This window comes from Priapulus caudatus, unplaced genomic scaffold (assembly GCF_000485595.1).
Source record: "Priapulus caudatus unplaced genomic scaffold, Priapulus_caudatus-5.0.1 Scaffold1476, whole genome shotgun sequence".
Taxonomy (NCBI): domain Eukaryota; kingdom Metazoa; phylum Priapulida; class Priapulimorpha; order Priapulimorphida; family Priapulidae; genus Priapulus; species Priapulus caudatus.
The window spans coordinates 559-14641 of NW_014578537.1; the positions used below are offsets into that span (position 1 = coordinate 559).

General features: G+C 49.2%; 1 protein-coding gene across 1 annotated transcript; it reads right to left on the bottom strand.

The window, feature by feature from the left end:
• Positions 1-3421: 3421 nt before the first annotated feature.
• On the bottom strand, positions 3422-11315 carry LOC106816749 (AN1-type zinc finger protein 4-like). Its single transcript, XM_014821372.1, has 6 exons — positions 11185-11315; positions 10579-10803; positions 8619-8762; positions 7496-7559; positions 6718-6852; positions 3422-3635 (listed from the first exon to the last, which is right to left on the bottom strand). The coding sequence occupies exons 2-6, from the start codon at positions 10679-10681 to the stop codon at positions 3422-3424; spliced, it is 660 nt and encodes a 219-aa protein (XP_014676858.1). The 5' UTR covers positions 10682-10803; positions 11185-11315.
• Between the last annotated feature and the right edge of the window lie 2768 nt (positions 11316-14083).

A 14083-nucleotide genomic window follows, 5' to 3' on the forward strand; every position in this document is an offset into this window, starting at 1 on the left:
CTCCCACTTACTCACCACTCCTCATCACCCTCTCCCTTCTCCCACTCACTCTCAACAGCCTCTCCCTTCTCCCACTCACTCTCAACCCTCTCTCTTCTCCCACTTACTCCCACTCACTCTCAACCCTCTCCCTTCTCCCACTCACTCTCAACCCTCTCTCTTCTCCACTCTCCCACTCCTCTCAACCCTCTCTCTTCTCCCACTCCGCTCAACCCTCTTTCTTCTCCCACTTACCTCCCACTCACTCGTCAACACCTCTCCTTTCTCCACTCAGCTCTATCAACCCTCTCTCTTCTCCACATCACTCTCACACCCTCTCCCTTCTCCGACTCACTCTCAACCCTCTACTCCTCTCCCAACTCACTCTCAACCCCCTCTTCTCCCACTCACTCTCAACCCTCTCCCTTCTCCCACTCACTCTCAACCCTCTCTCTTCTCCCACTCACTCTCAACCCTCTCTCTTCTCCCACTCACTCTCAACCCTCTCCCTTCTCCACTTACTCCCAACCCCCTCAACCTGCGAGCTTCCAACCCCATTACCACCCTCGCTCCCTTCTCCCACCCACTCTCCCTCTGCCCCTACCCCCTCCCCTCCCCACCTCTCCCCTCACCAAAACTTACTTGAGCTGAGGTTGTCGCGCGCGATGGCCCGCACGAGGGCGCCACTGCTGCGTGGCGCGTCGGCGTGGCGCAGCGTGTCGAGTGATGAAGCCTTGCTGATGACGTCGGCTGCTGCGGCGGCCGCCGAGTCGGCGCGCTCCAGCCGCGCTGCCATCAGACTATCAAGGCTCGACTCCTTCCGCTTGTCGAGGCCGAGGCGACCCCTCGCCATCCCCCCGCCCCCACCATCGTTGAAGCTCTGACTCTCGCGCCGCAGCCTCGCGTGGATACTCGGCAGTTCGTTGCCGCGGCGACCGCCGGCCGCTGCGACCAGTTCGAGCTTGCGGTGGTCGGACGCCGCCGCCGCGCCGCGATGCACGCTCTTGTGTTGCTGCTGCGTCGTCGTCGGCGGCGGCTGCGGCGCGTCCTTGGGTTTCGCGTCGACCGCCGAAATCGGTTGCAGGCGGAGCCGCGGGTCGAGCCGCGAGCCAATCAGCTTGAGCTCGGCGGCGGTGGCAGAGGCGCCCCCTGGCGAGACGACGCTGCGTCCGCGGAGCGAGTATCGCGCGAGCGAGCGAGAGAGGGCGCCGGAGAGCTCGCCCGACGACGTGTTCTCAACGCCGCTGTCCGTAAACGCGTCCTCAGTGTTCGACGACGTGTTGCCCGCCGCCGCCGCGTCGAGGCGACCGCCGCGCCACGACGCGACGCGCACGCCCCCCACCGGGGGCGCCACCTTCGCGCTGCCCGGCCGCGGCACGGGCGCGGTTCCCGCGGGACGTCCTCGTCGTCGCGCGTCGCCCTCCCCCCTCTCGGCTTCTCCCCGGCTCCTCCCTGCTTCCTCTTCACGGCGTGCTCCCCCGCGGCGATGCTCTTGTGTTTACTCTTCGCTCCCGTCGCCGCCGCGACCTTCGGAGGGCCGGGGTCGGAGTCGAGCTGCGAGAGATCGCTGCTGTCGCTGTAGCGCGAGATGTAGCGCGCGCGCATCGCCGCCGCCGCGCTGCCACCAGGGTACGCCGCCGTCGGAGCGTCCGGCTCCGACTCCGTGCTGCTGCTGACGGCTTCCAGCATGTCCGCTAACGAGCCAGAGAGGTTGCTAGGCAACGAAGCGCACATCACCTTGCTGCCGAGCTCTGTGAAGGCAGACGACGACGCGTCAACGACGGCGTGAGAGAGAGGGTGAGAGAGAGAGAGGGACGGTGGGAGAGATAGAGAGGGATGAGAGAGAGAGAGAGGGACGGTGGGAGAGATAGAGAGGGATGGGAGAGAGAGGGACGGTGGGAGAGATAGGAGAGGGATGGGAAAGAGACGAGCACCGAGAGCAGATCAGAGCATGAGCAGAGCAGAATGAGATGAGAGAGAGATGAGAGAGAGACCGAACGAAGAGAGGAGACGGCGAGGACGAGGAGAGAAACTACTACACAAACATTTACAGATCGCACGTACCGTAACTGCACACCATAACTTCATTTCCAATTTCATTCATAATTCATAATAAATATAAATTTAATTTTAAAATTTAATTTAATTTCGCACGTACCTAGCGACGTGCAACGCCGAGGCCGGCTGCCGCTGTTCACAGTCACCGTCGGTGTCAGCGGCGTTGCCATCTCCCCGGCGACGCGTTGGGGGCTCGACTCGGAACGCTGCTGACGACGTGCCGACCGGCGGCAGCTTGCAGCTGACGCGCCGCCGCGTTAGCGCGGAGACGGAACCGCTCGCTGCGCGGCGAAGCCGGATGCTCCCGTCACGACTGCAGGCGGTGCGGCGGGCGCGACGAAGCGTACTCGGCTTCTTGCAACGCTGCCGTTGGGCGTTCGCAAGAGATGCAGAGACGGAGCCGTGGAGAAGGAGAGAGGTGAGAGGGAAGCAGAGCAGAGGAGGGAGACTGAGGAGTAGGAGGGAGAGCGACGAGAAGAGGAGGAAGAGCGTGATAAGAGAAGGAGAGAAGAGCGTGAGAGAGGAGCAGGAGAGAGGGTGAGAGAAGAGCGGAGAGCGACGAAGAGGAGGAGAGCGACGAAACTGAGAGAGGAGGGAGAGGCGTGAGAGAGGAGAGGAGAGCGCGAGAGAGAAGGAGGAGAGAGCCGTGAGAGGAGGAGAGAGCCAAGAGAGAGGAAGGGAGAGCGTGAGAGGAGGGAGAGCAGAGAGAGGAGGGAGAGCGTGAGAGAGGAGGGAGAGCGTGAGAGAGGAGGGAGAGCGTGAGAGAGGAGGGCAGCAGGCGATCTGAGAGAGGAGGGAGAGCGCTGCAGAGAGGAGGATCAGAGCGAGAGAGAGGAGGGAGAGCGTGAGAGAGGAGGGAGAGCGAGAGAGAGGAGAGAGTGTGAGAGAGGAGGGAGAGAGAGAAATGATGAAGGTGAAGCTACACATGCTGCTGGGGCTGCGTGAGAAAGGAGGTAGACACACCAGACCGAGATCATGTCATCTAGTTATACATATCATAATATTATTAAGTTGTCATATTGTTTGTATAAATAAATAAATAAATAAGTAAATAAATAAATATATTTATTTGTTTATTTATTGGAGGTGTAACGATTCACCGATACACATGGATACGGCAAATCCCGATACACCATTCCATGAGGTGTGCAACACGCACACCCACGTTCGTGCACACGCGCACACACAGAACTACCTTCGTGGGGAACACGCACACACCCACGATCGTCAGAGTATTAGCCAGGAATGAGTATTGTGGGAGTGCAATTTTTTTGTATGTGTATCTCAGCCAAGACAATGGATCAATAATTTAGGCCGTGCTACAAGTTTTTGGCCGTGCAGTTTCAAAGCTGACTGTGCAAATCACGGCTGCACGGCTCGCTGGCTAAGACGTCGACGATCGTATGCACGCGCACACACAGAGATACACAGCTACCTTCTTGGTGAGGGTCATGCACTCCATCTTGCTCCTGAGCGCGCGCATCTTTGATCGCGTCTCCTCGTTCTCCGCGACCTTGTGCAGACTCTCTGTCTCCACCTCCTCCTCTTCCTCCTCCTCCTCGTCATCCTCCTCAAGGTAGTTACAGACGGCAGTGCCGCTAAACGAAGAAGCAAGAGCATAGCAGACGTCAGCGAATATCAGAGAAAGTCAGAGAATGTCAGAGAATGCCAGGGAGTGTCAGAGAATGCCAGGGAATGTTAGAGAATGCCGGGGAATGTCAGAGAATGCAAGGGAATGTCAGAGAATGCAAGGGAATGTCCGAGAATGCAAGGGAATGTCAGAGAATGCAAGGGAATGTTAGAGGATGGCAGGGAATGTCAGACAAGGTCAGGGAATGCCAGGGAATGTCAGAGAATGCCAGGGAATGTCAGGGAACGTGGGGGAATGTCAGAGAATGCCAGGGAATGTCAGAGAATGCAAAGGAATGTCAGAGAATGCAAGGGAATGTCAGAGAATGTCAGGAAACATGGGATGTCAATGCATGAATGTCAGAGAAATGCCACTAGCGAATGTCAGAGAATGCATAAAGGTAGAGCCAATCGTCAGAGAATGTCAAAGAATTAGGAATGTCAGGAAACGTGGGGGAATGTCAGAGAATGCGAGGGAATGTTAGAGAATGTGAGGGAATGTCAGAGAATGTCAGAGAATGTCAACAATGCAAGAGATGTCAGAAAATATCATAGAATGTCACAGAAATGTCAGAGAATGTCAGGGAACGTAAGGGAACATCAGCAGGTGTCAGCCAATTTTGACAAATTTTCAGCAAAATATCAGAGAAATGTCAGATGACGCTAGTGAACATCAGCAAATGTCAACAAATAACAGCAAAATGTAAACAAATGACAGCAACTGTCAGCCCACATAAAGGCAGTCACTGATGTCTGGAAATATTAGCAAATGTTAGGGAATATCAGCAAAAGTTAAGGAGTATCGGCCACCATGAATAAATTTAAAAAAACCATCAGTGAATCTCACAATCAGGAACGGCAACAAATTTTTTAGCAAAACGTCGTCAGCTAAACGGTGATTGGGCGATCGACGTGGTTCGCGCGCGCTCCATGTGGCGGCAGCACCTACCTAGGGTGCAAAATTAACGCGAGTCCGGAGTCAAATACTCCCTGATTTGACATATTATGCAGGAGTCCGTGTGACTCGCTGAAAATTCTGCTATATATACCTACTAACTAGTTCGTTCTAGAGCACGACCTCACAGTATTACCGTATTTTTCCAGCAAATGTCCAAAGAAAATTTGGCAGATGTGCAACTAGTGATGGGAATCGGCTGGAATTTCATAACCGATCGATAATCGATTATAATTGAATAATCGGTTAAAGCCGCACTATGCGCATCCCGAAACGAAACCTAATTTCCTCCAAATAGCTAGACTAGCAAATACTTCGTATCCATGGGCATAGAATCAACTACCTATGACAACACAATAAACTCTAGTTGCCTCACCATATTCACTGCGCGTTCGTTTTATAAAAGGCCATTGAAAATACCTCAATGTTGTTCAAATTCTCGCGATGTAGTTGACACTTTCGGCGTTTTGCTCTGCCAAGCAACCCGTGGAGCGGTGCTGCGGGTAGCAGCGGTACAGGTGTAGCAAAGATAAAAACATGTGACGTCACCTAACGCGATTTCTTGCGAAATTGTTTGCAAACAATTTTAGCGTTGGCTTCCGCCAGATTACCAGATTTCGCACCTCTTTTTGTGGTCTTAAGCAAACGCAGCACTGAAATGGGAGGAAGCTAGAGTTATTTTGCCATAAGGTAGTGTGATTATGCATGACACAAAGTATTTGCTAGTCTAGTAACTGGAAAATTAGCGTTTGGATGCGCATAGTCCGGCATTTAATTAATAGCATAGATTTAAATTTTAATCTTATTTTGTATATACAATTATAGCGATTAGCATGCAATTATTATCGATGTTTTATGATCATGTATTAACTCTGTGAAGTTTGCTGTAATGTACATCAATGTCTGTTCGCTATTACAGTAATTCAATCAATTTATAAAAGAAATTGGTTTAAATATGCCTTATTTGTTATAAAACATTATTTTGTCTGTAGTGCGCAGAATAAATTTTCATGACCACGTAATTTTATCATCAAATATTATTTATTATGTGGTAGGCCATCATAAATATGCATAAATTAGGCTTGCTGACTGAAATTATGAAGTTGCTGTTATCGTGAGTTTGTCGTAGCTAGAGCAGTGTTTCTAGTCACAGCTACTCTCGTAGCAAATTAACATTAGTCGTAAGTGTTATCGCTAGCCATTAACATTAGCCATTACTTTACGAATGTTCATGACAACGGGCCCCTCGCAGGACTTGTGCTCTACTTGTCATAATCAATTCACCACATCGTGAGTACAGTTCCTTGTTTGTTTGTTTTTGGTATTTCCGATAAATAGATTATTTGTTTTCATAATCGATTATCGAATTTGAGACTATAATCGATCGATTTTTGATTATAAATCGATCATCGGGAATCATGCACTACGTGCACACCGCATGAATCTTCCAATATGCACATGCGTTATTGTTAAAATGACTATATGCGAGATTTTTGCTCAGAAAAACTAAATGTAGCCTGAATATAGTCTCACCTGACAGCTAAAAATATCATGATTACACCAACATTAAAAATACTAAGATTTTATTGTAGTTTATAGCATAAGAAAATTGGATTATGAAACACATCGTAACAGCAATGCATTTTATCGTGTCGGCCGACAATGCTAATGGCAGAATTGGTAAACTTTATTGTGTGTCGTGATTAATTGAAAACAACTGTGCAATGATTTGAGAGAGCCATTATGCTTTGTCTATGGCAGATAAAGCGGTGGCGCCACAACGGTCTAATTCCCCGCCATCTTCGCGCCTAGTTCAAGATAACAGAGAAACGACCATGTTTACGAAAACATGTTCGAAACCAGTAAGTTCGAAACTTGGCAAGTTTTTGGTGAATACGAAGCCGTTCTAAGACATTTTATTGTTACTCTAGACAGTGGTCAAAACACTGGGAAATTCTCGCAATAATCGTTTTACTATCTTTAATTTTGAACCTCAGACTGCGGGCTCCCTCATTTTGCTGCGGACTCCCTCTTTTTAAGGGCGGGGAGTCCATTGGTCTCCCCTTGTTCAAAAGTTAATTTCTACCCCTGCCTACCTGAGGGACTCGGAAAGCGGCGTCAGCGTGCCGTCGCCTCGGTCAACGACGCGGAAGAAGTTGAGCTGGTCCCCTTCGCGGAAGACGAGCAACGTCACCTGCCTGTTTCCTGGAAGCTTCTCCCAGATCTCATCCCTGCAACGACGATGAGTCACCGGGATGAAGGGGGAAACGCTCGCACGATCCGACGATGAGTCACTGGGATGAGGGGTAATCCCTCCCGACGATGAGTCATTGGGATGAGGGGGAAAACCCTCGCACGATCCGACGATGAGTCACTGGGATGAGGAGGAAATCCCTCCCAACGATGAGTCATTGGGATGAGGGGGAAACCCCTCCCGACGATGAGTTACCGGGATGACGATGAACCCTCGCACGATCCGACGATGAGTCACCGGTATGATGGAGCTCTCTCGCATGATCCCCCTCCTTTCACCCGCACCAATGCAGGGCGGGGCGGGGTGCGGGGGATGGGGGTGAGGTCACTGTATGTTGCATTACGTTACATAGGATTTCCACTGCGTGACAGATCAGGCCATTCAGTTTTGCTGTTTATTTTAGTGATCAATGCATGCCTACAGAGCAACGTATTAGCCAGCGAGCCGTGAAGCCGTGATGTGCACGGTCAGTTTTGAAACTGCACGGCGAAAAATATGTAGCATGGCCTAAAATATTGATCTAAAGACACACACACACAAAAATTGCACTCGCAAATATTTTTTCTGCACTCCCACAATACTCATTCCTGGCTAATACGTTGCTACAGTGTTTCATATACCTGTTGGCCTCCACATACTCTGTGATCTCCCTCAGACTCATGGAGCTGTCATCCGGCAAGGGCACTGCGAGATGTTAAACAAATGAAATTACGCCACGGATAAACCACCAAGTGTACGCACCGATAAAAGGGATACTCCCCCTATAATTTTAGAGTATAATATGATAGTAACTGCATAAACAATAGCATATATAGTATACCTAGAAAATTTACCGATACGTTTATTGCTGTAACTTTCACAGCAATGCTTTGCTGACGCCGTTCGTTTACTAAATTATACATTAATTTGCTTTTGTGCACAATAAACAATGTTACCTAGATCGTTGAGAACTTATTTCCCACTATTATATATATAGATATTGGGCTGGCAATTTCTTGTGAACTTTCACAGCTGTTAAAAGACTAACGAAAAGATGTCTTTAACGTCGGCTACTTTTACTATCACAAACTTTTACAAATAATACTATAGTAATACTTCACACGCTAAAATCGCACATCTACATTTTTGTAACGAGTTTTCTTTAACAGTAAATATAGGAGTATTACAGCGAAACCCTTATGCAAATCTTAGGCACAACCAGCCACTTACGGCAGTATCGAATCTGCCAACACAATCGAGCACTACCGACATTTCCTGGCCGCGAAGCAAGTTCGCCTCTCCCCTCTCCCAATAACCCCCCCCCCTTTCTCTCCCGTAGAAATTAAAAAACTACTAAGCGACTACTAAGAAGTAAACCATGTTCCAGCAATTCCTGTCAAACAAGTAGAACTCCACTGATAACAATGAAATACTGAAATACTACGAGTATGCCTAATAAACACAAAGCTAATTAATAGTTTTACTAATAATGGAATAAATTAAACAAAATTAAGGGCTGTTCAAACTTGTATGGGCCTGTTCAATTTGTCTAATTAATGGCCTTTTTAAAATTTTGGGTGGGCCTGTTCACATTTTTGCTAATTTCATGCCCAGTATACTGTAACAGGACAGTCGTGATCTCATTACTAAATAATCGCTGACACCTTTCTTTGTTTCAAAGAATGACTGTTCCCTGCAACACATGACACAGTTATTGATTAGCTAGAAATATCGCGACGTGAGCGAGCGCGAGCGAAGTCTCACCGCGACGAGCGTTGATTGGTCCTCCACGCATCGCCAGCACCAGCTTCAACGTGGCGCCATCTGTGATGCTGTAGTCCTGCAAGCAGAACTCGTCCTCGAGCTCGCGCGACTGCCAGATGAGATGCTGCTGAGAGATCGGGATGCCTGCGAGACGAGCAGCGCCGTTAGCAACGCCCGCCGTGGCAAGGCGCGCCGTTAGCAATGTGCGCCGTAGCAACGCGTGCCGTAGCAACGAACACCATAGCATCGCGCGCTGTTAGCAACGCGCACAGTGGTGACACGCGCCGTAGCAACGCGCGCTGTGGCAACGCGCGCCGTAGCAACGCACGCCGTGGTGACACGCTCCGTAGCAACGCACGCCGTGGTGACGCGCTCCGTAGCAACGCGCGCCGTGGTGACGCGCTCCGTAGCAACGCGCGCCGTGGTGACGCGCTCCGTAGCAACGCGCGCCGTGGTGACGCGCTCCGTAGCAACGCGCGCCGTGGTGACGCGCTCCGTAGCAACGCGCGCCGTGGTGACGCGCTCCGTAGCAACGCGCGCCGTGGTGACGCGCTCCGTAGCAACGCGCGCCGTGGTGACGCGCTCCGTAGCAACGCGCGCCGTGGTGACGCGCTCCGTAGCAACGCGCGCCGTCGTGACGCGCTCCGTAGCAACGAACACCATAGCGTCGCGCGCCATTAGCAATGCGTGCTGTGGCAACGCGCACCGTAGCCACGCGCGTCGTGGTGACCCGCGCCGTAGCAACGAATACCATAGCAACGCGTGCCATTAGCAATGCGCGCCGTGGCAATGCGCCGTGGAAACGTGCTCCGTTAGCAATGCGTGCCGTGGCAACGTGCGCCGTAGCAACGACCACCATAGCGTCACGCGCCGTTAGCAACGCGAGCCGTTAGCAACGAATACCATAGCGTCGCGCGCCGTTAGCAACGCGCGTAGTTAGCAACACGCGCCGTGGCAACGTGTGCCATAGCAACGAACACCATAGCGTCTCGCGCCGTTAGCAACGCGCGACGTTAGCAACGCGCGCCTTTAGCAACGCGCGCCGTAGCAATGCGCTCGGTTAGCAATGCGCGCCGTTAGCAACGCGCGCCGTGGCAACTGCGCCGTAGCAACGAATACCATAGCGTCGCGCGCCGTGGCAACGTGTGCCATAGCAACGAACACCATAGCGTCACGCGCCGTTAGCAATGCGCGCCAAGGCAACTGCGCCGTAGCAACGAACACCATAGCGTCACGCGCCGTTAGCAATGCGCGCCGTGGCAACTGCGCCGTAGCAACGAATACCATAGCGTCGCGCGCCGTTAGCAATGCGCTCGGTTAGCAATGCGCGCCGTGGCAACTGCGCCGTAGCAACGAATACCATAGCGTCGCGCGCCGTTAGCAACGCGTGCAGTTAGCAACGCGCGCCGTTAGCAATGCGCGCCGTGGCAACGCGTGCCGTGGCAATGCGCGCCGTGGCAACGTGCACCGTGGCAACGAACATCATAGCGTTGCGGTAGCAATGTGTGCCGTAGACCCATCACAAACGCAACCCATCAAAACAAGCTGGTCAAGATTGTAGGAGTTTAGTAACCGCACACACACACGTGTGCACCCGCACATGCACATTACCACACACACTCACAAGGGTGTGCATGCATGCACACGTAAACCATGCTATAAATGATCTTGCTAGAGTACAGATCTGTACATTTATATTTTGACATATAGCTATGAGAACACGTAACAAATTCATGCCAAGGAGAGTACATGTATCATATATTTCCACACGCTTTCTACTGCATAAACATCGGGCACCTGTAAGTTATCTCATATCTAGAATTCTACTTAATAATTTCATTGTAACTACCTTAGCAATTTAGTTAGTACTTCCAGCATGCCTTTGTAAAGACACTGATCTGATGATTACACTTTATCATCACAAACTATTCATATCATCTTGCTAACTGCTATCTGTTACCTTCGAGCCGTTGGATTTTGGCCTTGATTGACATGATTGTTTCAAACGGTGTCACCCGCAACTCAAACGCTGTGCCCGTCAGAGTTTCGATGTATAGCTCCATGGCCAGGGGCAAGGCCTACTGTTTCTCCCCCTCCGATCCAACAGTGATATGTTACTGTGCTAGCACTTCATATTTCTTATCTACATACTTTACATCACAACCTATAGTGAGAAATAAATGGCCTGCAAATAGGAATAAAAACATAATAAACATTCTGGTATATATAATCTGGTTTTGCCAAACGAAAACGTCATTGTCATTGATCAGGTAGTACTCAACTCAAGAAAGTCTGACTCTTAGTCTTACTTCGTTTTAGTCTTAGTTAGTTGCAGTTACGTGTAAAACAAACTGAACCACACAAGCAAGAGACCCGCAATAATAGAAGCATCAGAATATTAGTAGCAATATATAATATCATATTATAATTGCGATATCTGTGTAGACTGGGTCAGGAGTGTCTGTGTGCACAATGACTGTACAGAATAAGATAAACAACAACACGCCTACGATTCAACATCGTCGTGGTATTTGGAAATAATTAAACACTATTCATTAAAACTTACCTATTTGAGTTATTAAGATTAGTTTGTCACATCTAGTACGGTTAAATAATCTAGGTTTAATGCATATTTAACTTGGCAAATGAACCAAGATCGTGACCAACACCTTGTCCTTGCGCAAAATATCATCCATCTTTTATCATGGCAGACAGAAATGACCCGGATGCTGTAGTTACACAAACATGCTGTCACATGACAACACTATCGGTGACGTCACCGTCTGCGAAATATAAATGAGATAAGGAACATGGGTCTATTTCCAGTGTTCCGTATAAAAAATATGCTATTTCTCAGTTCCCAGCTAATGAACATACAACTCCCGGTTCCTATTTGGCAACAGAGGTTTGGAATTTTTCGGATAATTAACTACATTTACAGTAAAAACACAGTTTACTTGCGTCTAAATGCGCACATTCATGGGGGCGGAGCAGGCGCTCGCCCCCGCATCTTTTGCAGTTTAATGTTGCCGCGTGACTTGCTTCACCGTTTTGTATTCCAATTTTTGTAGTATAATTATAAATTTGGAGCATTTCGTAATATTTATTTATTTATTTATTTAAAGACGGCACTTAATTGGTAAAAGACATATCAACATGAGCTAATTGCAAGATAGTCAATATAAAGGGGGTCGCACACCAGCCGATTTTTCACGCGATTTCATCGGCCCGATAAAAATCCATGGGTGTATGCAGGGGGGGGGGTCGTGAGGGTCGTACGACCCCCCAAAAATTTTAAAAGGTCCACATTTTTTCCAAAGACATTTTTTTTCGAGGGCCTTTTTACAATGACATAAATGAAAAAGATCAGGTACCAGCAATGAGACGCATATGACGTCAATGTTTATAAACATGAAAACAACGTCATGTAGTAGTATATATGCGTGTATACATAAACTATATGTGATTTCAGATCATTATATGCTCGGGATTGCAATAATTGTAGATCCGGCCTGTGCATAACGAAAATGTGTGCTTGAAAGAAATAATGATCGGAAAAATTATTGGTCGGCCGGATCGACTTGCCGGACTGGCTCCGCCGGCCCTGGTGTGCGTGCGTGCGTGCGTGCGTGTGTGTGTGTGTGTGCGTGTGTGTGCGCGCACGCGCGTGTGTGTGTGCGTGCGTACGTACGTGTGTGTGTGTGCGTGCGTGCGTGCGTGCGTGCGTACGCGTGTGTGCTCGCGTTTGTGTCTGAGTTTGTTTGGTTGTGTTTGTCATCAAAAGTAGGTGTGACTTTTAAAATAAATTATCAGATATAGGAAATTGCACTTGCAAGGTTTTGTATCATGGCCTTATAAAATCCTAACCTCGGCAATGCGTTCTGTAAGCTTGTCTCTGTAACTCGCCATGCCTAGCTCTACCTCGCCTATCTCTACCTACTGCAGCTCTACCTCGCCATATATATAGCTATCGCCCCCTACCCTTTTCTATTCTCGCACCCTGCTTGTTCTTACATACTTGACCACTCTCTCCATGCTGCCCTCTCTCTCTCTCTCTCTCTCTCTCTCTCTCTCTCTCTCTCTCTCTCTCTCTCTGTCTCAAGATCTGCCTTCATGTACCCCTGGAACTAGGTGTAGCTGAGCCTCTATTTATTTGTACGCTGTAAAACGTCTGTAACAGCTGCAGTAGCTGCGTAGCTAACTAATTTTTCCTGGAGGGGGGGCAAAGCCATGTGTATGTTGTGTTCTGGGAAGGTGACCGCTATTGACCATGTATTGTATATAATTTTTCTGGGAGCAACGGCCCTCCTTGCCCCCTCCCCCCTCCGCTGGCTACGGCCCTCAACTGTATGCGCGTGCTCGCGCGCGTGTGTTGTGTGCTGCGTTGCCCAGACAGACTGTATTAAGTGTTATCTTGTATAGATTTTGTTTGTGTAATATATATTTAGTTCGAGTGTGAGTATGTGTTAGGGAATGTACCTACGGGGGCACAGCGCTACCTAAGCATCGTAACTTTGGCACGACGAAGCTTTGAACTTTGTTGCGCATTTGACTCGTTGACAATATTTTATTACTGCGATGCGACTGTGAACGTGTTAATTGCCACTTAGTTTATTATTAATTGTATCCCCCCGCCACGAAGTCGGCGGGGATACTACTATGGTTTCATGTCTGTCCAGCCGTCGCCGCCGCCGCCGCCGCCGCCGCAGACACTTTCCCTTCCGCTCTATAACTCGACCCCTAATTGACCTAGCTTGACCAAACATAGTCTACTTACACATCTTGGAGAGAAGGTGCGCAGCGTACCAAAACCAGGTCACTGCGACCTTTATTTGACCTTGACATTGACCTTGATCATATTTTCCTTCCGCTCTATAACTCGGCTCCTAATTGACCTAGCGCTACCAAACTTGGTATACTTACACATCTTGGGGAAAAGGTACGCAGCGTACCAAAACCAGGTCACTACAACCTTTATTTGACCTTTACCTTGATCATATTTTCCTTCTGCTCCATAACTCGGCCCCTAATTTACCTATAGCGCTACCAAACTTGGTATACTTACACATTTTGGGAAAAATGTGTGCTGCGTACCAAAACCACGTCAATGCGGCTTTTATTTGACCTTGATCATATTTCCCTTCCGCTCTATAACTCGGCCCCTAATAGACCTAGCGTGACCAAATTTGGTATACTTACACATCTTGGAGGGAAAGTGTGTCGTGTACCGAAACCATGCAGGTCACTGCAACCTTTATTTGACATTGACCTTGACCTTGACCTTCATTATATTTCCCTTCCGCTCTATAACTCGGCCCCTAATTGACCTAGCGCGAGCAAATTTGGTATACTTACACATCTTGGGAAGAAAGTGTGTCGTGTACTGAACCCATGCAGGTCACTGCAACCTTTATTTGACATTGACCTTGACCTTCATTATATTTCCCTTCCGCTCTATAACTCGG